The sequence below is a fragment of the Eumetopias jubatus genome, unplaced genomic scaffold (assembly GCF_037043125.1).
Source record: "Eumetopias jubatus isolate StellerSeaLion01/CBP00866 unplaced genomic scaffold, mEumJub1_p1.0 scaffold_8, whole genome shotgun sequence".
Classification (NCBI taxonomy): Eukaryota; Metazoa; Chordata; class Mammalia; order Carnivora; family Otariidae; genus Eumetopias; species Eumetopias jubatus.
Genome location: NW_028274814.1, coordinates 21771668 through 21794775, shown reverse-complemented (window position 1 = coordinate 21794775; position 23108 = coordinate 21771668). Strand labels below are relative to the sequence as shown.

The 23108-nt window shown below is 44.9% G+C and overlaps 1 protein-coding gene across 3 annotated transcripts in view; it reads right to left on the bottom strand.

Moving 5' to 3' along the window:
• Window positions 1-23108, bottom strand: part of FAM107B (family with sequence similarity 107 member B) — a 228836-nt gene that overhangs the window by 11514 nt on the left and 194214 nt on the right. For all 3 annotated transcript variants that reach the window (XM_028114149.2, XM_028114150.2, XM_088025801.1), the window contains one exon: window positions 200-383. In XM_028114149.2, coding sequence (XP_027969950.1) covers window positions 200-383 — 184 coding nt within the window. The remainder of the gene's footprint in view (window positions 1-199; window positions 384-23108) is intronic.

Sequence of the window (23108 nt, the reverse complement as noted above, 5' to 3'; positions counted from 1 at the left end):
TGAGAAGGGGACAGAGTTCTGTAGCCCACGGAGTTAAGAGCGGCAGTGGCGACTGTACCTGCAGATGACCTGACTTCATGGAGGGATGCCCTGGCTCACACTAGAAGGAATAAGGCAGCCTTAAATACAGTCAAGAAAAGAAAAAAATCTCTTAAGTCAAAGTCCCCAAAGGAAAACTTAGCTCAAGAAATCACTGTACCTTTTTTGATTCATGAGAAGTTCTCTGTGAAGATCCTGATGGTTGCGGGACGTTTTTACAGGATTGACTAGTTTCTGAGGCCTAATTAGTTCAGGATTGTCATCTTCTATGTAGTCTGGCTCAGCCATGATGTTTCTTGGGATGAGATAGGCGTCCTTAAGGTCAGTATCCTCAGATGGGCCGTCTGAAACGGAAAGGCGAGATCATCTATAGGCTTTTCCGCTGAGAAGTCTCACATGGTACGGCGCGTTACAACATGGGATTCTCCTGGGCCCACTTCACTACTTCACTGAAAAGTATCTGAAGTTTTGTGAAAGCAACAGGGAGAGTCCAAGAGGGAGAAGAATGGCCTTGCTGTTCTGGGTGGCCCATGACTAAAGCAAAGGGGTCCCATAACCTGACTCTGGTCGCTACTCCTCACACCTTGAGTTTCAGGTCACACAGGATGCGTCCCACCAACATGTCTAAAGACCAACTTAAGCCCATAACAAGCACCTTGGGCACCAGACTGAGGTCCTTCACTGCTTCTTTCAGCCTTCCCAAATGAATACGCACTGGCAGTGTGCAGACCCTCGGCCTCCATCAATGTCAAGAGGTTTCTGGAGCACAGAGCACTGTTCCTTGTGCTGCCGCTGGCCGGGTCTCCCTCCCCTTATGTGAGCACCCTGTTCACATCTCCTCAGCTCCGTCTTCAAATGCCACCTCCTCCAGAGAGGTCTGACCTCTCACCACAGTGCTTACTTACACCCGCAATCCCATCCCCAGCCCTTCCCTGCTTTGTCTAGACGGCAGATGTTGCTTCTTTGCTACTGGCTCTCTAAAGCAAATGCTCCTGAGGGCAAGACTTTTGTCTTACCCCCTCTCCAGCTGCCCTAGGACAGTGCCAGGAAGGAAGGAAGCTCCAGGGAGGGAAGAAAGAGGGAGGAGGGTGGGGGGGATCCTTATAACAAGAGCCTATCTGCACGGGATCGTGGCAGGGAGGACAGGCAGTCACTGGAGTACAGCAGAAGGAAAACTTGATGTAATGCCTGAGCAGAGTCACACAGCCTTTCTGGGCCCAGACTCCGGATCAGTAAAGTGAAACAAACAGATGACAACCCCTAGGGTCCCTTCCCCCATGTTCAATTCTAGTTGTTGATCCTATGATTCAAATCTATGTGTCCTGCCCAATAAGAGACACGCCTGGACCAGCAGGGCATACACTCCTGTTTAACTATCAGGGGGCAGTGTGCAGCACACAGTGAGCACTCTGTGAATATATGTGATATTTAATGAGACAGAAGAACACAAGGAGGGCAAGAGCTGGGAGGAAGCAGGCTGACTAAGCACCATGCTGGAAACTGCCCGCAGGTCCATCTGGCTGGCACCCAATTGCCGTACACCCCACCCCTCAGCTCTTCTCTTGCCCATGACCTCCAACCTGTTCCCTTGCCTCCAAAACAAATCTGGCCAATATTTCAAAATAATTAACATGCCATTTTATGCTTCCCTGTCCCCGTGTATTGACTTTTGTTTCCCAAACAAAAAATGAGATGCAGAGCCTGACTACGGCAGAGTATTTGACATTGGGCTTTCTCCTCAAAGTCCAGAGAACACACTTAACTCATCGTCTGGCCAGTTTTATGCCCCTAAATGGAACAGTGATCACAGAACAGGGCACGGTTGGGAAGCAGGTCCACGTGTGAGTGGGCTCACACCCAGCACTGCCACCTTCCCCCACTTCCCCAAGGACATCAAGATAATAATCACCACCCAGCAGTGGCATACATGTACTTCTGTCACGAAATGCATCCTGACACAGAGTAACCCTAGGTTTCTGTCTGTTCTCCCCAAGAGTTAGACCCACTTCTTTTACAGTTTCAAATCCCCAAGTCCAGCAAAGTGCCTGGCACATGGTAGAAGCTGAATAAAAGTTGTACTCAATCGAATCTCGTCTAAACTGAAAAAGTGGTGAGCTCCTCCAGGGATAAGCTCCTCAATGGAAGACAAGTTCCATCTTTATTTCTGCCCATCACATCAATGCACTGAGCAAACACCTAAGTAAATGTGTGCATATTTACATGTGGGGGCTGGACGAAGGGAGGAGAGAACAAACTGTGGGTTTCCATGGACTCTGGGCATGGGGGTGTGGGGTGGACAGTGGAAAGAATAAAGATGTGTTTTCCACTAAAATTTTTAAAACAGAAACAAAAAATGGGTCCTGCAGCAGTCAGCTATAAGCAGTAGTTTTGCTTTCAAAGCCATTAAAGATGTTTTCCTGAACCCTGAACGATCCCAAAACACTGGTGTACTCTTCCGCGTCCAATGGGAAATGATATTCCAAATGGCAGCCAACAATTACCCAGAGCCAATACGTGACCACATCTGATCCTAGCAACAACCCAATGAGCAGAACTAAAATTTTCACTTTGGAGAGACAAACATTAAATAACTTCTCCATACTGATAATCACCAGTAAGGTAAACCTCAAACTAAAACGAATGTCCTCTGGTCTCAAAACCCATGTTGTCTACCAAATCTGCTATTTTTATAGCAAAATCTTTTGAAGATTAATGTGAAAATAAAGAGGTTAAAAACCCAAAGAACAAATAAATCAGCTAAAACAGAGAAACTATAGATGTGTTATTCATTTATATATTTTAGGTTTAACGGCATAATTGAGGCTCAAAATCACTGAACTTTGAGACATGTATAACAAATTATTCCTTGAACACAATTTGCACTGATCTTTTAAATAAGAATGTCTGCAACCGTCACTGAACGGAGAATTACAAACCTTGCATATGGCGAATCAGTGAACCCATCACAGCCAGCGTGACCTTCATGCGCTGCCCCACACAAAAATGTGCTCCTTGGTTGAAATGTGAAATGCACCACACACACTTCTGTGCAGTCCCCATTGTCTTTAAAAGCCAACAGCAGTTTCATTCTCGTTAATCAGTAGACAAGAAGGCCTATAGGATTCCATAAAAGGATCTGTTTCTCTGCTCTAAGCCGCGGATAATCTCCATGACACCAAATCAAAACAGATTACAGCCTCCTAAGGTCGGTATTACATGGGGGAGGGTGAGCCCTGTGGACACATGGAAGAGCGCTCCAGATGGACGGTGGAGCTCGTGCAAAGGCCACAAGGCAGGAGCGTGCCTGAGCGGCATGGGGAGTAACTAACGTGTGGCTGGAGGCGAGTGTCGGTGAGGACAGGGACAGAGCAGCTGAGGGAGGGGATGGGGGTGGAAGGGCCAGATATTGTGGGCGCATGAGGGCCACTGTAAGGACTTGGCCTTTACTCTGGAGATAGCACAAAAGCCACTCGCGGTTGAAGCGGAGAAGTGACAAGATCGGACTCCTATTGTTAAAGGACCATTCTAGTTATTCAGTTTAGAATAGCAGTGGCAGGCAGGGAAAGACCTGGGCAGGGAGCTCTGACTGTGATGCGGGTGACAGATGGTTTAGACCAGGATGGTTGCAGCGCAGGTGGGAAGACAGACGCGTCAGGCTGGACTGACTGGAAAGCCTCTGGGGTTTCCTAAAGGACTGGATCTGAGGTGTGAAAGGCACAGGAGAATCAAGGGTGACTCCGAGGTTCCTGGCCTGAGCAACGAGAAGTCGGCACTGTCGGGAAGGGAGGCTGTGCGGGGAGCTGACTGGACAGGAGATGAGACCAGGAGTTCTGCTTGGGACATGAAGAGTCGGAGGTACTTGCCAGACAGACATCTAAGTGGTGACAGCAGGAAGGCGAGGGCGGTCAGGGCTCAAACCCTGGGTGACTCTTTCCTTTGTCTCGATGATTTGACCTCCACAGTCTCTCACTTCAGCCACCCCCCTCCCCGCCGCCCCCCGTCCTCTGCCCCTCCGATCCCACCCTTCTCACAAGCAGAGGCAACACAGGCTGCTCAGCCCAGTCTTTCCTGAATGCCAGCACCGGCTACAGGCACCATCTTGGGGACCTTGGTGCCAAGACTTGGGTAGAGCTTTCAGTATGCAGAATGAAAAGGCTTCAGTTCTAAATCTAGAAAACAAGTTCTAGCTTGGAATTGTTTCCTGATTTCTCTTTAGATGTAGTATCTGGGAAGTGCATCTGCTCCCAGAGGACCAGTGCAGTAAGGTGGTAGCGTGTCTCCTGCTGGACTGAGGCAGACACTCGAGCAGGTGGGTGGGGGCTGGAGGAGTTCTGCCACAGAGGAAGGTGCAAACCCTTCCCTTCAGTTCTTTCTCACTGGTTTGCGCTTCTTCACAACTGGGGCTGGGAGAGGGGACACGGAAGGCTGAGAGTCAAGTGTAGCTCTGATGCCGGCCTGTGGACCAGACTAAAGAAGCCCTGGTAGCCCTTCATGAGGTAGACCGTGCCAGAGCCTGGGAAAATGTTACTTAGGAAGAAGGGGGTGGACTGGCAGGGAGCAACCTCTGTGAATTTCCAGTACTCGTGGCAGTGGCTGCTGAAGGATCTGGAATCTGGATTCTGGCCACTTCTCAGCCGTGACCAACACATGGAATCCAAATGACCTTCTTATTCAACTTTCTTCCCTCTCCCAAACATCTTCCTCACCGCTACCAAGGCTGGAAAAGGCCATCCTGATCCTAAGGGAACTCTTCCATTTCACAGATCCTGTCCTCCTCCAATTAAACTGAAATGAACCCCCCAGTTTCTCACATTTCCCTGCCTTCCTTGCCAGCACGCCTTTGCCAGCACCATTCCCTCCAGCAGAGATGCTAACCCTCTGCCTACCCTATCTGTGAACTGCCACAAAGCCAGATCTCACTCATCCTTTCAGACCCAGATAAATGTCAAATCTTCCACACCACCTTTCCTAATTCCCCAGCTGTGATTAAACTCGGACTTCTCAACAACAAAAGAATTTTCTCTGTTCCCTTTTCCTAGTGCTCACCCATCCCCACCTTGTATTCCAGCAATACGTATATAGAAATCGTCATCTCTTCACTGCGAAGACCGTATCTGTTCTATATTCACATTCCTCAGACTCCCTGGACTGGGTCAATAAAGAGTACTCAGATTAAGTAACAGAGTCCTGGCCTAACTACCAGTAGAGGGAGCCCCTGAGCTGCCTGAAGTCCTAGTAACAAGGTGTGTGTACCAGCTGAAAGTGGAGTGGGAGCCAGGGTTTCCTCCCTGAGGAACAGGTAATCCAGAAGCCTGACAGAGAAGATGAGGCAGAACTGCTGGAAGGAAAAGTACTTTGTACGTGGGTATTATTATTGAAACATTCTTCCAGAAATAAACATGAAGACATTTTTGTCATATTCACTACCCTGATTAAATAAACTGATGTGTAATTTTTTTTTTTTTAAAGTTTCAAGTCGATAAAGGAGAAATAAAACTGGCTTGACATCCTGGAAAAAGCTTAACTTCCCCGACCCTCCATTCTCCCCTCTGTTAAATTGAGTGTTGTAAGAACTGGTTGAAATGTAGATTTCAGTACTCCGTACAGTCTCTGGCATGTCTATGGGAACTGAATAAATCGAAGATATTATTAGATGAACTATGTGACCAACACCACTACAGAGTTTATTTAGAGGTCTGAGAAACCTTACATTGAAGCTTCACCTCTCTAAGCCTTGATTTCTTCAAAAACATAGGAGTACAACTAAATGACCCACAGCCCTTCTCACTGATGACATTCAACGGTTCTAAGACCCATTCATGCTACCAATATTAAGAACCTTCTGAAAAGTGTAAAAAGGTCTAGCACACCTGCAAGGTGCTACGTGGTGTTCTAAATGGCTTAGTCAGAGTGTAGGGCACAGCAAGAAACAGGCCTGACAGCAAGGACCTTTCAGGATGCTCTGAGATGAAGGGGACACGCTGCAAAACTCTAAGAAGTTGAGTAATGGGGTGCCTGGGTGGCTCAGTCATTGTCTGCCTTCGGCTCAGGTCATGATCCCAGGGTCCTGGGATCGAGCCCCACATCAGGCTCCCTGCTCCACGGAAAGCCTGCTTCTCCCTCTCCCACTCCCCCAGCTTGTGTTCCCTCTCTCGCTGTCTCTCTCTGTCAAATAAATAAAATCTAAAGAAAAAAATTCTTAAAAAAAAAAAAAGGAGTTGAGGGGCGCCTGGGTGGCTCAGTTGGTTAAGCGACTGCCTTCGGCTCAGGTCATGATCCTGGAGTCCCAGGATCGAGTCCCGTGTCGGGCTCCCTGCTCAGCGGGGAGTCTGCTTCTCCCTCTGACCCTCCCCATCTCATGTGCTCTCTCTCTCTCATTCTCTCTCTCTCAAATAAATAAAATCCTTAAAAAAAAAAGGAGTTGAATAATAACAGAATTGCATCTTAGATATTTGAGGCAAGCCTAAAAATGTGGTCTTGGGCCAGGAGGAGACAGTGACACCATGTGGTACCCAAAGGCATTAGACAAGAGCCTGGAGGACCACAAGCCCAAACAGCATGCACTGAAAACCACCACCTGGTGAGATTCTGCCTTTAATATCTGCAAATCAATAGAAGTCATTATGGAAACTCTACTATCCCAGAGGACAAGAAATCCCAACACTATAGATGGATTTTGAGTCCTTGCCTTTCATTGTTTTCCCTATGGAAGGTTGATTCTGGGCCCACTCCATGCCTATTCCAGGGATCCTATGTTGATTGCTTTCCAGAGGTAAATAACCATTCCCACAGAAAAATCTCACAACAAGACTAACAAGACAAATATTCCTTGCATCATATTGCAGTCTCCTAATCATACTATTTTGGGCACTAGTAGTTCATTTGCATGTTTCTACATCAGAAAGATAAAATTTAAAACCTAATCCTGTGAGATTTAAAAAATCAAATTTAGAGATTATGCTAAGTTTTATGTTTACCTAAATATTTAAAATCAAATTCTACCTAGAAGCACTAATAATCAAAGCCTTTTTTTAAACTGTTTTTTATTATGTTAATCACCATACATTACGTCATTAGTTTTTGATGTAGTGTTCCATGATTCATTGTTTGTGCATAACACCCAGTGCTCCATTCAATATGTGCCCTCTTTAATACCCATCACCAGGCTAACCCCTCCCCCCAGCCCCCTCCCCTCTAGAACCCTCAGTTTGTTTTTCAGAGTCCATCGTCTCTCAGGGTTCGTCTCCCCCTCCGATTCCCCCCTTTCGTTCTTCCCCTCCTGCTATCTTTTTTTTTTTAACATATAATGTATTATTTTCTTCAGAGGTACAGATCTGTGATTCAACAGTCCTGCATACTTCACAGCGCTCACCATAGCACATACCCTCCCCAATGTCCATCACCCAGCCACCCCATCCCTCCCACCCCCCACCACTCCAGCAACCCTCAGTTTCTATTTCCTGAGATTAAGAGTTCCTCATATCAGTGAGGTCATGATACATGTCTTTCTCTGATTGACTTAATATAATCAAAGCCTTTTAAACAATACTGGGAAAAAAAATAAAAAAAATAAACAATACTGGAAACATGGCAACGTATGCATGTGTCCTATAGGTTACAGGTGTATTATAACCAATCAAAGCAAAACAATGAAACTTGTGAATTGCTACAAACACTTCTGGCAAGTTAAAAGTAATTCCAAAGCATTCTTTAGGAGCTCTCTCCAAGAGATTCCAGCAGCCCTCTGACAATATTCTGAAAGAGCAGAATCACTTGGGATTGTAGGCAGGCCAACTCCAGGCCTGGGTCAGCTGAAGATGGGAAGCCTGCCCTCGGCACCCACCATTCCCAGATGGGCAGCAGGCTGTGAGGAGAAAGCTGAGAGAGTGGAGAGTGAGTTAAGGCAAGAACTGTTTCCCAACAGCCAAGGGTTTCACTGACAAACTCCTGATTTGCCTGGCTCTGAAGCGAACCTACAAATTCATCAGGGACAGTGAGGCCATCTGGTACCCAAAGGCATTAAGACGAGAGCCCAGGGGATGACCTTTGTGGCCACAAAGCTAAACTAAGGCTTAGAAATGGCGGCCAACCAGAGCCATGTGCACAGGCACAGAGACACTGCCTTTTCAGCTCTGCCCGCCCCACGGCTGCCGCCACATCAAACTCAATAAACTGGCTGCAAACACGCTGCTGTACAAATGCCAGACGGTGACGCCCTTGGGAAAATACCAAACTCATTTTCTCATCGGTTTTTTCATTCTCTAAAAATGTATTCTTATAAAAAAGGCCCATATTTTATATTTAGAACATGGGAAAGGAGGCAAGAAACATCAGGAAGACCGAACACGGGCCGTTATTAAAGCTAAGCTGGTCTGGCTGAGGCGAGACCAACCAGAAGGTGGCGACAGCTCCACAAATAACTAGGTGTCCCTTTTCATAACAACATCCGGCAGAAGAGCAGGGACGCCTCTCACCCCGGCCCTCAGCACAGTTAGCAGAAGTACACACTGAAAGCACAGAGATATGCCACAAAGAAATCCGCTTCAGAGTCCCTATGTATCTGCCCTGGAAGGTGTACCTAAGTTTCTCCCCATCATTTAATACTCGATGAGGCCCTAGGAGGTGGGGGGTTACTATTCCCTATGACCTACAAAGGAGGCTCAGACAGCTTCAAGAACATGGAGTCTAGACCACATGGACTGAGTCTAAATTCCAGATTTCTCATTTACTGTAAGTCTGTCTTTGAGCAAGTTACCTCACTAGTTAAAAAAAAAAAAAAAAAAAAGAACGGCAGATTATCTCCTAGGGTTGTTAGGAAGAGTAAATGTGAAATGTATACCAAAGGCAGCAACTAGAAATCATAAACCTTCAGTAGGTGTCATCTGTTATTAGCACTGTCACTGGCAACAAGAAACAATTAGGAACAATAACACTGTTATTGCTGCACTGGGTCACACAGCTACTAAAGAACGGAACTAGGATTTGAACTTGGGTCTGATTCCAAAGGGAGGCTCTTTGAGCACTCCACTCTTCTGGACTGAGATAATGGGGGGAAGAATTCCGTTTCACTTTAACAGGATGATTTTCTCTATCTCTTGAAAAGATTTTAGAAGCTTTCTAACATCATAGCTTTATAAACACCAAACCGAAAACATCTTGCAGAAGATCACATTAAAGTGAGGATAGAAGGCGGGAAAGACACATTTTCTTGAAAACACACAAAGATTTTTATAAGCATGTTCATGGCAGTGCTATTCTTAACAGCTCCACGTTGGAAGTGACCCAAATGTCCATTATCAGTAGGATGGATAAATACATTGCGGTACACTGACACAGTGAAATACTACACAGCAATGGGAATGAACAGACAGCAATTGCAAGGCTGAATCTCACAAATACAGTATTGAGCAAAGAAAGCCAGACACAAAAGAGTCCATACTGGATGATTCCACATATATAATGTTCAAAAACAGGCAAAACCAATCTTTGTGTTAGATGTCAGGATAAAGAGCATCTCGGGAGTGGGCTGGGAGTGGAAGGGGATAAAGGGGAATCTTGGGGTGCTGATAATGTTCTGTTTCCTGATAAAGGTCCTGGTTATACAGGTTTGTTCACTCTGAAAATTCAGTAATCGGTACGGGTTTTTGGCTTATGCCCTTCTCTGTGTGTACACTAGGTTAAACACGGTACCTATTAAATAGCTATTAAAATTACTATCTAGAGATCATTTGGTTGCTGCTATGTTACTAGAATTTTGTTATTTTAACCATTTTAAACCTTGCTCAGTCCATAAGAAGTAATACAGTATAATGGAAAAGAAGACCAGGTTTGAAGACTATTTATCCTGAATGAGAACCCTGATTATGTCACTCAGCAGGTAGGTGATTTTGTATAAATTACTTAATCTGGGTCTTAATTTCCTCAACTGTGAATCAGAGCTCACATACCTACATTTGCTGAGTGGTTGTAAACATGAAAGGAAACTTTCCGAAAACATCCACCATCCACCATCCACCATACCTGCCCCTGCAGCAGCCGCTCAATAAATTAGACCGTTAAATAGTTCCAATGAATTAGTTAATAAATTAATCTACCTCTCCATTAACTAACATTCTCTCGAAGCGAAAATGGATAGCCATGCACTGCAAGTTTACTAGTTGAGACAAAGTTTAATGGATAAACCCAACCATGGTCTCTGCTCTGCTCATCTTTCCAATTTGGACTTAGGTGACAGAGAGGGACTTGGGAGGGGGAGATGGTGGAGGGGACGAGAAAATCCCTGACAGACAAAGCCAAAGCAAGAGCGGAGCTTGCAGCCTGAGCCTGCCAAGGCGTTGAAAATCCAGATAATTTCCCAATCTCTATGCTTCAGTCTTCTTACCTACAGAACTGGGTGGCCATTTCTCCCCGATTTCTCGGAAATCTGTTGCAAATAACTATTCTGAGCACAGAGCAATTATATAAAAATAAGGGATTTATGAAAACAAAACATCTCCTAGTTTGGCCCGATATAAAGAGTTACTCTTCAAACATCAAGACAACCTTATTGACGCTCACAATTTGCTTAACCTCCCGTGGCCCTTCAGATAAGACCTGAATTCTGCACATTCCCTCCCTCCCCATGCCTCCAGGGCAGATTCTAGAATTCTGGTGGCCTGCAGTACTACCCTACTTCTGTGAGTAGTGAATGATGGGTGGGGGGAAGGGAACGCTCCTCTGCCCTGACCAAGGGCAGCACGCACCTGAAAGAAAGGAGAGGGACAACCAAGTGACTGGCGTCACCGCCAAGGGTAGTGACCCGCAGCACAGCCACATGACGACAGCCCATACCACAGGGCATGGCAGAGCCTGCTCTGCTTCTGGGCTCTGCATGTCCCAGCTATTGAGTCCTACCTGAAGCACAAAAGCACAGAATGGTTTCTCAACCGGACAGGTACAAGAAAATGGCTGGGCTCGAGTTTGAATCCCGAGATATTCCAACCCGAGAGGCGGGCCTCCTTCTCGGCGGCTATCCACCCGGCTGACTGTGCCACGGGTTCAGTCCGATGTTCTTTCAGGTAAGAGGTCCTGTGCTCCGGCTCTCAGGTCTGTCCACGAGGACGGTGATCTGTGAGGCAGCCAAGGACAAAAAGCCACCACTGGATCCCTAACAGATCACGGAAAACAAATTCTGCGCAGTGATCATCTACCGCCTCCGCGGTAGGTTCCCATCTGCACCGCAGTCCACGTACAGGGGTGCTCCTTCGGGCTCCTCAGGCTCCGGGCTTCTCCTTAGCCTCTCCCTGGCATTCAAAGCCATTGTCCATCTCCTCCTCGATGTGAGAGCCAGCCTCTGGACAATGCTCTCCTGGTTCTCCCTTACCTGTCAGCCCGGGCATCCTTTCCCCTCCACTCTCTCCCACTGTTCTCCAGGAACAGGTCCTTAGCCCTATCCTCTTGCCTTTGGTGACCCACATGCCCTTGGCCTTTCTGCTATGTGAGCCATTTCTAAGGTGTATGGTGAAGATTGTTCCCTCCCTCCCAAGCTCTGGGTCAAAAACTCCAAAGTGCCAACTGGATACTTCACATCTGAAGCAACATGTTTAAAGTTGAGCTCAACCTCACTGGTTTGTTCACTGAGTGCCCCCTATGGGCCAGATAAGGATAGAACACTAAACAGGAGCGAGCAGACCCCTTATATTCTAGTGGAAACCATCCCAGGCAAATTTAAGTTGAAATTATTGTTTTTCAATAGCAATAGAGAGGACACCACACACACCATTCTTCCATTGTCAGAAATAATCCCGTCACCTCCCCTTAACTTCCTATTTTGCCATCAGCCAGGCAGCTTTCAAACTGATGTTATCTCTGCAATGTGCTAGGCCTCAGCCTTGATGCGTAATCGAACAGTCAGCGTTTCTCTCTCATGATAAATGTCCTTGGGACCATCATCCACTGCCACTGCTATAATCCTAGCCCACGCTTTCATCCCATAGTCTCAGGATCGAGCAGCTGGCTCCTCACCAGCCTTCACCCCTCCCGGTCACTCTTCTCTCTAATCTAGCTGCAGCCCAGCCAAATCTGATGATGCACTGACTATTTAATCAGATCAAGAACCGCCAGGCCAAGTATCACTGCCACACCAGGATAAAATTTTAACTTTCTGCCTGGTTCTTAAGGTTCTCTACAATCTGGCCCTCAAACACCTTTGCAAACTTCTGGCTCCCACTCTCCAGCATAAACCATCTACTCTGACAAACCGGTCCACACAAAACCCATACACATTCCTAACTCCACCTCTGTTCCTGATTTCTTCCCAGGTGGCATTCTGTCATCAAAGCCAGTGAAAAGTCCGGGCCCCTCGCAAAGATCCAACTCAAAGCGGACCTCGCCACGAACCTTCCCACAGCCACTTCTCAAGAGCCATCCCCCTCTCGTCTGGACTGATGCAGACAATTCTGCTTGCTCCCCCCCTTTACCCACGAATTTGACACTTATCATGAGTTAATTTTTCCTATATATCCATGTTGTCTCTCTTCAAGAACAGATGGTCATCCCTTCAGCAGGGAAGAGACCTCTGACTGACTTAAACCACCCCACAGCTCTAGCACAATGACTCAAAAATAAGCCATAAGGAGAGGAAGCCACACAGTGACTACATAATGCAAAAGGACCACTAGAAAGCTGGGGCCACCAACTCCTTGTGCCTTTGCTGCAGACCATGGGGTCAGCAACAGATCTGGGTTCACTCCCTGCTGCATGCCCAGCATCATGCTTGTGTCACACCACGGCCACTCAATAAAAATGTATGGAATGACGGGGACAAACACTGGAGGATTGGACTGTCCAAATAAAGGAGCTCCTTTCACAACGCTTTTCCTGACTCCTCATGAGGGATCCCTCACCTCCAGCCCAACAGGACACTGTTAATGTTCTTCTTAGGCTACTGAAGTCTACTTCTATTAAAACTATTTGGGGGCGCCTGGGTGACTCAGTCGGTTGAGTGTCCAACTCTTGGTTTCGGCTCAGGTCAGGATTTCAGGGTCATGAGATCGAGCCCCACATCAGGCTTGGTGCTCAGCAGAGAGTCTGCTTGGGCTTCTCTCTCTCCCTCTCCATCTGCCCCTCCCCCTGACTTGCGTTTACGCGCACACACACTCTCTCTCCCTCACTTTCTCAAATAATTAAATCTTTATTTTTTTTAAGACTTTATTTATTTATTTGACATAGAGAGACACAGGAGAGAGGGAACACAAGCAGGGGCAGAGGGAGAGGGAGAAGCAGGCTTCCTGATGAGCGGGGAGCCCAATGCAGGGCTTGATTCCAGGACCCTGGGATCATGACCTGAGCTGAAGGCAGACGCTTAACGACTGAGCCACCCAGGTGCCCCTCAAATAATTAAATCTTTAAAAAAAAAAAAAAAACCCTCTATCTGAAGTTTTCTTATCCATCACATTAAGCTCACAAAGGAAAAGCCTGATTCTTACTTATTTCTCATCCCCAGAAACATCTCAGTGTGCTTTCCACATATTGTTCAACTAAAATTGGCCAGGTGATATGCAGGTCAAGTGAAGTATTGAGCTCAGATTTACAAAAGGGGGCAAACGGGAGGGGTGGGAGAGGAGGTCAACCCTTGCTTTGAACACATTCTCCACCCTCATTTGATTTTGAAGGAGCCCAGAATGAGTTCTAGGCAAGTCTCTTCTTTTGATACAGATCAGTACAGGGAACCAAATGTCCATTTTTCTAACCCAGCAGATTATGCTCACTCTTGAACAAAATGATCCAATAAAACATTCACTAAAAGTCTGTAACATTAAATGCTGTGTGTAAGCAGTGAGTCTTTTGCCATAAAAAGATAACTCAAATTATTGTCTGGTGAGAAATAAATATTAGTATGTTGGCTTACATTAAAATTCCCATAATTAGTATTTCATTAATATGCAGCCCATTAATCTGCACAAACCTCTAAGCAACTGAAATGCTGTCAATTAACAGATTTCCTTAATAATTGATTACCTTAAAGTCACTGGCCTTAAAATTGCCTTAGACAGATAAATTACACTCATCAAATAACATTTGATACATGACCGTTAAGTGACTCTGAGCTGCTCTCTCTCCTACGTAAAGCAGCTTGATAAGATCTGAAGTTCAAGGACCCTTGCTTTTCCCAGAGAAGACTGTTTTGTGGTCTAACAGTGTCACCCAGTGGTAGTAGGCACAGTTTGTGTTCAGAGCAGCTGTTGTTTTTAAAAAGAAGCACTTGTCACACGTGTTTACTAAAAGAGAAAAAAGAAAACCACTTTTCTGAATTGCACAAAGAAAACTAGTATGTGTAAATTCTGGAAAACGGGGGGGTGGGGGGATGGGTTAGTCTGGTGATGGGTATTAGAGGGCACGTACTGCATGGAGCACTGGGTGTTATGCACAAACAATGAATCATGGAACACTACATCACAAACTAATGATGTAATGTATGGTGATTAACATAACAATAAAAAAGTGTAAAGAAAAAAAATTCCGGAAAACATGGGGCTGGTACAAGAAGAGAGCCACCCTATAGCCAAGGTTACTCTGAAGCCCTTGGGGACCGTACAAGAGTGTACAGATCTGAAGAAAGGCAAAGTGAAGCTCCTGCGACTCAGGGGTAGTGCAGGTTTGACTTTCAATCAGTTCAGTGTCCCAGGACTGAGCCACAGGACCAGAGTCACCCCTGCCATCGGCTTTATTGTCTACCATTTGGCGGCTTCAGTTCTCAAAAGCTTAGATTCTTCCAGAACAAGGGAAGAATAACCAGTCAATTCTATTCCAGGGCTGACTATCTGATTTTAAAAACTTATGAGGTAAAGTTTAAGTGAAAATAATAAATTATTTAACTTCCTTATCTGTAAAAAGAGAAGGCTGGACCAGATGACCCTTGAGATCTCTTACCAGTTCTAACATTCTGATAATACAGAAGAGTCCAGCTTCTCGGTTGCTCCCAACCACAGGGGCTTGGAGCCAAGGGCTGCAGAACTTGGCCCCATCATTAGAGCCAGATGCACCAGGAGAAGGTGTTCCTCTGATATTTCACACATACCCCCACCTTGGCCTCCACTCCAACTCAGCCCTGTTCCCAAGAACACCATGGACTTCACATGAAATCTACAGTGATTCGGTTTTCTGGTAGTGATACTGAATTTCCCCAGATGCAGCCACCTTCACTCCAAGTCCCCCTAAAAGAGTCTCAACTGCTTGGCCCAGAGCTAGAGACATGCTCCTAAGAAAGGAGCATGGACCAGACTTTATTAAACCAAAACTTCAAATCCAGGGGAGCTCCTAGATATCATAGTGAAAAAACACACATGTACCATATAGGGTCAATAAAAAACTATTTATCCCCCTTGGCATAAAGTCTCCTATATCAAGTATATATTGCACCATAATTGAATAAATTCGTGTGAATCCTAAAAACCACTCAGAATCATGCCACAGTTCATCCTGTTACTCCCCACCTAGTTTCTCTTTATGCATCTTTGTCTTCTTTAGAAATCCATAGATATTCTTCTTGCTTATTCCCACCAAATCCCAAATACCTGTGAGTTTTATGAAGTTAATGACAGTTTTTTCCCCTCATTCCCTTACATTTAGAAAATCAGTAACTACTCTCATGGACCATTTGTCAGAAGATAAATTTTCGCCGCATCCTTTCTGAAGAATTTGCTAGCAGTCTGCGGCAAAAGGCTTTAATATGTACACACCCTGAAACATGGTAATTTCACTTCTAGGAATTTACTCCAAGATGATAATCAGAGATGCAGACAAGAATGTATTGCATAAGAACATCTGTCTACAATCTATGATAGTGAAAAAAAAAGGAAACCACTTAAATATCTAATATTGGGTTACAATGTGCCTTAAACATTATATTTTTAAACAATAAAAGGGGAAATATTCACCATGTATCAAATAGGAGAAAAATACCAGGTTCCAAAACAGTATGCCCCCTACTTTGTAGTATGTGCGTCTGCATGTACAAACGCTATGCAAAACATCATGCAAGGCACAGCATCAGCACCAGGAACTTGCTAAATGCAAATGCCCAGCCTGAGAGCTACTGAATCAGAACTGCTAGGGGCAGGCCCAGCAGTCTATATTTTCATGCTCACTGTGTGCCACACAACCTCTGAGGTAAGGTACTGAAATTTACCCTATCGGAGGCACAGAGACACTGAGGCCCAGAGAAGCTGGGTAATTCACTTAGGGCTAAAAGGTCAGTAAGTGGGCAGCATCACCCAGCTAGCTCCACAGTCCACGCTCTTAACCACTTTGCTCTAGAGCCTCTTCCAGATGAACTCATGTTTGGAAGTATGCTCCATGCTCTTTCCCCTAAATGAACAGCATGATGCAACCCACCTATTGGTTTGTCTTCTTCATTGTGTTTTAGCACTTCTGTTACAAAGCTACCGACGGGTGGGGGTGTTTGGGCACTCTCACTGGCACCACCACTGACATACCTCTTGATGAGCACCTGCTTGACATCTTTGAAGGCTATAGAACGATCTTTAGGTTTCGGTGTACATTAAACACCAGCCCACCTGGGCAGAAACCTCAATGCCCACCAGCGACAGACACCATGGGCCGTGACAACTAAACACAGAAGGCCTGTCTACTGGCAGCTAAAATGCAGCTGTCACGTGGCAGTCCCAGACACACATTCTACAAACCACCTGGCTTACCATTTTTTAAATGATGCAACTTTTGATGAATTTCTTTTACTCTTCCGGTTTCTATTATTATTTCAAAATCTGCAGGTAACACATTTTTATATTACACTATTTTATCTTCACAAAATTCAGGTTTGAAAAATAAGGCTACCAGAGTGTACTCCCAAACTGCAAGTTCCTAAGTAAAGAGGCCTCCTTCAGCACTTTCGTTGTGTTATTTTCTAGGAAGAAACACCTCAGTCATTCATGTCAGGAAACCACAAAGGGGGTACACTGGGAAGATGACTGATTTAGGCCTCATCATTCCTCAGAGGAAGGAAACTACACAGACTACAAAAAACATCCAGCTGGACTAGCTGTCAAAGTCCTCAAATATTCCTGTCTTCAAGAGCTGAATAATAATTTCATAAAATTTATGACTTGGCCCAACTAACCAACCAAATATTTTCAAAAGAGAAGGTTATCTTTAAAAGGACTTAGGGACAGAAACTTTAAAGGAGCACAGAGGCCATTTGTACAACTTCCTTGTTATTTCGGATGAGGAAACTGAGGCCCAGGAAATGGCTTGGCTAAGTTCACAGAGAAAGGGACAGTGCCTGAACTAGAACCAATATCTGACTGGTCCCCACTACGGCGTTCCACACGGGCTCTGTCACTTCTGATGACTATACTGAATTTTCTCAGTTGATTTTCTACATTTTCTACACATTTGGTGCAATCTCTAGCACCGCCATTAACATTACCACTTCATCAATACTGGATAGCATCTTTAAAGATGCTAATATGTTTAAATTTTTAAGCATACTTTAACAGCAGCACCACACTCCATCTCCTTCTATATCCTGCCAAATTCTAGAAGAGTACAAATTCCTTTTGAGGATTTAAAAAAAAAAAAAAAGCCTCTCAAGGTAAAAGAAAACTACTGATTTGACCTTTCTAAAAAAAAGTTTTACTTATTTCAGTAATCTCTACACCCAACATGGGGCTCAAACTCACCACCTTTGAGATCAGGAGTCGCACGCTCTTCTGAATGAGCCAGCCAGGCGCCCCTGCCCTCCGCCCCTTTTTAAATGTGAGATAGTAGCACTGATCAACTACAATGTTAAAAAAACAAACAAATAAAAACATCAAAAGCCAGTGACTGCACAGACACAGTAACTTCAGACATCCCCTTTAGATTCCTCATTTACCACCATCTCGTCCCTCTGTTAAATCCTATCCCTCCTCAAGCATCAGGATTCAGGATAAAATTAAGTAAAAAACTACTGGAAAGGTGAAAATCAGCCCTACTGACAACTAGAGAAGTAATGACCAACCTTACAAGCCATCCCCAATACTGCCACCAGAACATAAAGAATGCTCACAATGGGACACAGTCGAGCCCACAATGCCACCAGGAAAACAAGATATCCTTCTGATCTAACAGGTGCGACTGCTAACTTTTTACTAAGTGACAGCTCTAGCAACACATTCATCTCCTGCCTCCTAGATAAATACTGTTAATATACCCCATCACTGAACTGTGCCTGCTTCCTGACAACAACATCCAACCTAGGTCTGGCTCTATTCCCCCAGTCCCGCCTTCAAAACACCCTGCTCAAGCACAATCCGAACTCTGCTTTCCAGGAGAATTTCAACGTTCTTCTGGGCTACGTTCACCTACGACAGCATGCTAAATGAACCACACTTGGGTATGACTACACCTGTTCCTGGTGCTTGCTGGCTGATGAGATTCAACACACTTTTGTCTTAATAAGTTACCAGTAACATGTGACAGAGCAGCAAGAATCTCAAATAAAAAGCCCGCAAACTGACACCCGTCTTTCTGGGTCTGTTTCCTTACTGATAAAATGACAGCCAGTAATCCTATCATTTTCATCTCAAACCTGCTAAATTTCAGCCATATTGTGTGTCAAACAGATTTGTTTCTAGGAAAGAACGTGCTCTGGCTTCCACTCACTCAGCTTACCCTTTCACTGATACAGCTTGTCTGGAAATTTTTTTCCATTTTTCATTCTCAAAAAAAAAAGGGGGGGGAGGACACCATGCCAAAAACAATGGTTACAATTATGTGTATTTTCTGAATGGTTAAAATGTTTCATAATTACAAGAATACAAGTCGACTTTTATTTGATTTCTGCTTCCACAATAAAAATGGGGCTAGGTCTCCGTCTGGTTCTTCAGAGGACTGTCTGGCTCTAACTAAACCCCAGAGAGCAGCTATTTATACAGCCCAGGTACTTTCAATTAAAGTCTGTTTTCCCACTTCTCTTCAGGTTACCTCATGGGCCTTCTGGGAACAACAGCATTAGCCGGTCTTGTTTTGGTAGACACCAAAACCAAGACGGGAATATTAAACCCACGGTGGCCAGCAAGGCCAGAGCCAAGCGTTTCCTCTCGTGTCCTTAAACGCTGGCCCTGTCCCTCCTCCGGGTGAGCCTCGGCTTGGGCCCTAAAGACCCAGAGAGGAACGAGACGCGGTCCCCGACGCCCGAGCTCACAGCTAGCGGGGGAGACGAGTACCCACACTGCAACAGTGCAGTACCAGGCCTTGAGGGAAGTCTCAGAGGTGGGTGCTTCTCAAGGCTACCTCCCTCCGACTCCAGGTTCTCTCTGTACACCACACACATCAGTGAGGACGCTCTGGGACACATGTGACCGCACCTGACCAGACGCAGCTGAAACCGCAGGCACTTGTTTTTAACTCACACAAGAACCTGAGGTCAGATCGTCCAGGGCTGCTTCAGAGCTCCGTGGTCTTATCGGGGACCCCGGCTCTTGCTGTCGTGCCCTGCCTTAGCAGCCCCATACAGCAGCTCCCAGAGGAAAGACAGCTGGGTACACCTCCCCCCTCTAAAAAGTCTCTCCCTCTGTCTGGGGGCAGTCACTCCCAGAAGCCCCCAGGGGGACCTGCTTGCATCTGATTGGCCGGAACTGTGTCATGTGATCACCAGAGACACAAAGGAAGCTGGGAAAATGGGAACAGGCACTTCGGCAGCGAAGGGCGGAGAGCAGGGGCTGTCGGGTAGACAGTCAATTCTGTCACTTCTGTCACACACAGACTGTTAGGGGCTGATGTGCCCCCCCCAAATTCATATGGTAAAGCCCTATCTCCCAGTGTAATGACACCTGGAGGTAGGGCTGTTGTGAGGTGATGAGATGAGGCCATAAGGGTGAGACCGCATGATGAGATTAGTGTCCTTGCAAGAGGAAGAGACACCAAAGCTCACTCTTTCCCCCACCACGTGAGGGCAGTGAGAAAGAAGGCAGCCATTTGCAAGCCAGGAAGAGAGTTCTCAGCGGTTACCAAAATCAGCCAGTACCCTGATGTTGGACTGCCAGCCTCTAGAACTGTGAGAGAGAAATGTCTATTGTTTAAGACCCCCAGACTATGGGGGCTCCTGGGTGGCTCAGTCAGTTGGGCATCAGATGCCTGATTTTGGCTCAGGTCATGATCTCAGGGTTGTGGTCAATCTTTGAGCCCCATGTGGAGCCTACTTGGGGTTCTCTCCATCCTCTCCCTCTGCCCCTCCCCCTGCTCACACGCTCTGTCTCAAAAAAAAAAAAAAAAAAGACACCCAAACTATGGTATTTTGTTATGGCAGCCCGAGCTAAGACATATCCTCAATTCAACTGTCTTCAAAGGCACTCCAACCTCCTGACAAGAGGCTCGCTGGGCCCCTCGGGTGAGGTCATTTAGCTACTTTGGACCTCCGCTCCAAAGCTGAAAAGGGAAACCCCAGCAACAATCATTTCTTCAACGTGTGTAGCCCTCACAGCATCGGTAGTAAAAGCCACAACAAGCAACAAAGACAGGAGACTTTTTAATGAAACGCTTTTATCCTTAGCTTTTCCATCTACACAAAACGTCCCTTTTCAAACGGGGGTGGGGGGTGGGGGGAGGGCCCGGCAGCAGTTTGGCAAGAGTTCAAATATAAACACATTTGTAGTGGGTGTGGGCCCTGGAACAAGGGAGTCAACTTCTCCGGTAACTTTCTCTGCTTGAACTCTGCATGTTAATTCAGATCCCTCTGGACTCCTGTCATTCTAAGACACCAGACCTTGCTATTTCCCACAGCTGCCCTGCAGAGTCACAGGAAAACAAAACACGGTGTCGCCAGCTTCAGAAAGCATCTTCCTTCCCACAAGCCATTACTTCAGTCACCCACCAGGGCTACACCTAAGCCCTGACTATCTCTATGTACGGTAACAGGCCGAGGGAAACTTTCAAAATGAGAACGGGGAAAAAGCAACAGCCACCTACTTGGCAAATGAGGAACACAGGAAAATGAAAGCCTAAAAACAAGTAGCCCGCATTTAAATGAGCAGACCTGAGGTGCCACAATGTCTAAAAAGTGTAACGGCCTTTATTCTTACTGGAATAGGAAGGAGGATCACTGTTTTAGAAAATATTCAAGATTTCAAAAATGCATATATTTCTGGAGTAGAGGCCTTAGAGAAATAACCACTTAATTTTAGTAGTGAGGAATAGATATATGTCATAATTCAGATCCCATAGAAGTTGAGAAATTTCATTCATTTTATTCAAACAGGATGCTTTTAAGACCAATTTATAAGGACTGCAACAGTCTCCTATTTACTTTGTAGCTTTCACCGGTAAGTTCTCTCCCAAAGTGAATCACTCCTTCTTCCCCCATGCAAACAGGTAAAACTCAAACCACTCACCACTTTGTCAATAACCCTCATGGCCTCAGCCACCAGGGATGAGGACTTGGGCCCCAAGTCCCAACATATCCTCCATCAGGCTACTCATTCTGGCATTTCAATCCAATCTATTACTACCTAATAATACTACTGTCAAATGATGTTTTCCCCAATCTTGCCATACCATCAAGCCACTTAAATCCTACAGCAGCAATAGTGATTAAGTAAAAGAACAGGGCAGGATGGTAACAGTTAGTACTCGGCCCAACACTAGTTCCATATAAAATGGAGAACCTGCTTCTCTCTCCCTGCCAGTTACCCAAGTTTTAAATGTTTTCATTTCTCTTGTTGCAAGACGATTCATTGCTCAAGAACTCAACATCCAGAAACTTCCCATCAGCTTTGACTTCTCTCACAGTTCCTGTCAAAAAGTTCATAACTTTAACAGTATCTGTTTTAAAACCCAAATAGTAGCTACTGTAATTTAATTAAATGAAAAGGGTAAGGACAAATGACATGTCAACACATTCATAATCAAAAGTTGTCTTTTACTTACAGCTGGTTATAAAGGAAATCATTAATTGCTTCCAGAAGAACAATTATAAAATCACTCTCTAACAAGAAACTACAGATGTACCATGATAGCTGTTTCCCTTATGACTTTAAAAAAAACTAATCTGAAAAGCTTAATAAGAATAGGACCGTTTTACCTACTTATATTAAGTCTTCAAAGTTAAATGCAGCCAAAGGGCCATGAAAAATGATAATTCTTTAAATAAATTTTCAAGGCAATTCAGGGCTCAAAGAACAAAATATAGAAATAAATACTCTTTAGTATGTAATCTTACAAATGTCAAATTAAACAAGATTCCAAGTATTTGAGAGTGAAATTTATCTCAGATTTAAAAATTCAGTTTATAGTACAAAATCTACAAACACAATGGTGCCTGTGACAGTAATTAGGAAGGCCACTAACAACTTTATTTTCCTAATTTCATCTGTGAATCTTCAGAATGAAGTCCCAAACTTTCTTTCCGCTTTATAAAATACATTAGTTCTAGGAAAGATCTGTTAACATTCCTAAATTTCCTTATATCCCGTAGCAATATACAACAATGTTAAAGATGATTATAAGCACTTTCCTTCCATGAACCATCAGACTTGCTCTAAAGTTGATAAACTTTCTAAAATACCTCAGATCAATGGCTTTCAAACTTCTGGCTGTAATCCTCTTTACACTCAGTGACCCGATAAACACCCGAACTAAAATTAGCTGAAGCAGAAGCTTCCAGAAGCAATAAGCCATCTTTACTATTTGCTGTACGCTCTGATATTTGCATTGTCTCATTTTTTTGTAATGCTGGCTGTGACCCACTGAATTGATTCCATGACCCACTAATGGACGCAGCTTGAGAAATCCTGCCCTGATTCATTTATTTAAACTTGCCACAGTAACTTAGCAGCAATCTGAAGACGAGAGAAGGCACCAGAAAACTTCCAACAGAAAAAAATGTAAATTGGATAAACTGCTGCATGCCAACTGTCATCATCCCTTCCAAAGAGAAAACACTTAAAATCCATTACCTTTTAAAAGTTTTATTTGGGCTAGTATTGCTGATACTAAAGTCATTACCTCTCTTCCACCTAATCTTTAAACTATCCTTACTCCAGTCACTAAAGAATAACCTCAAATCCTTCTAGCTGTGTGAATAAGTAAAG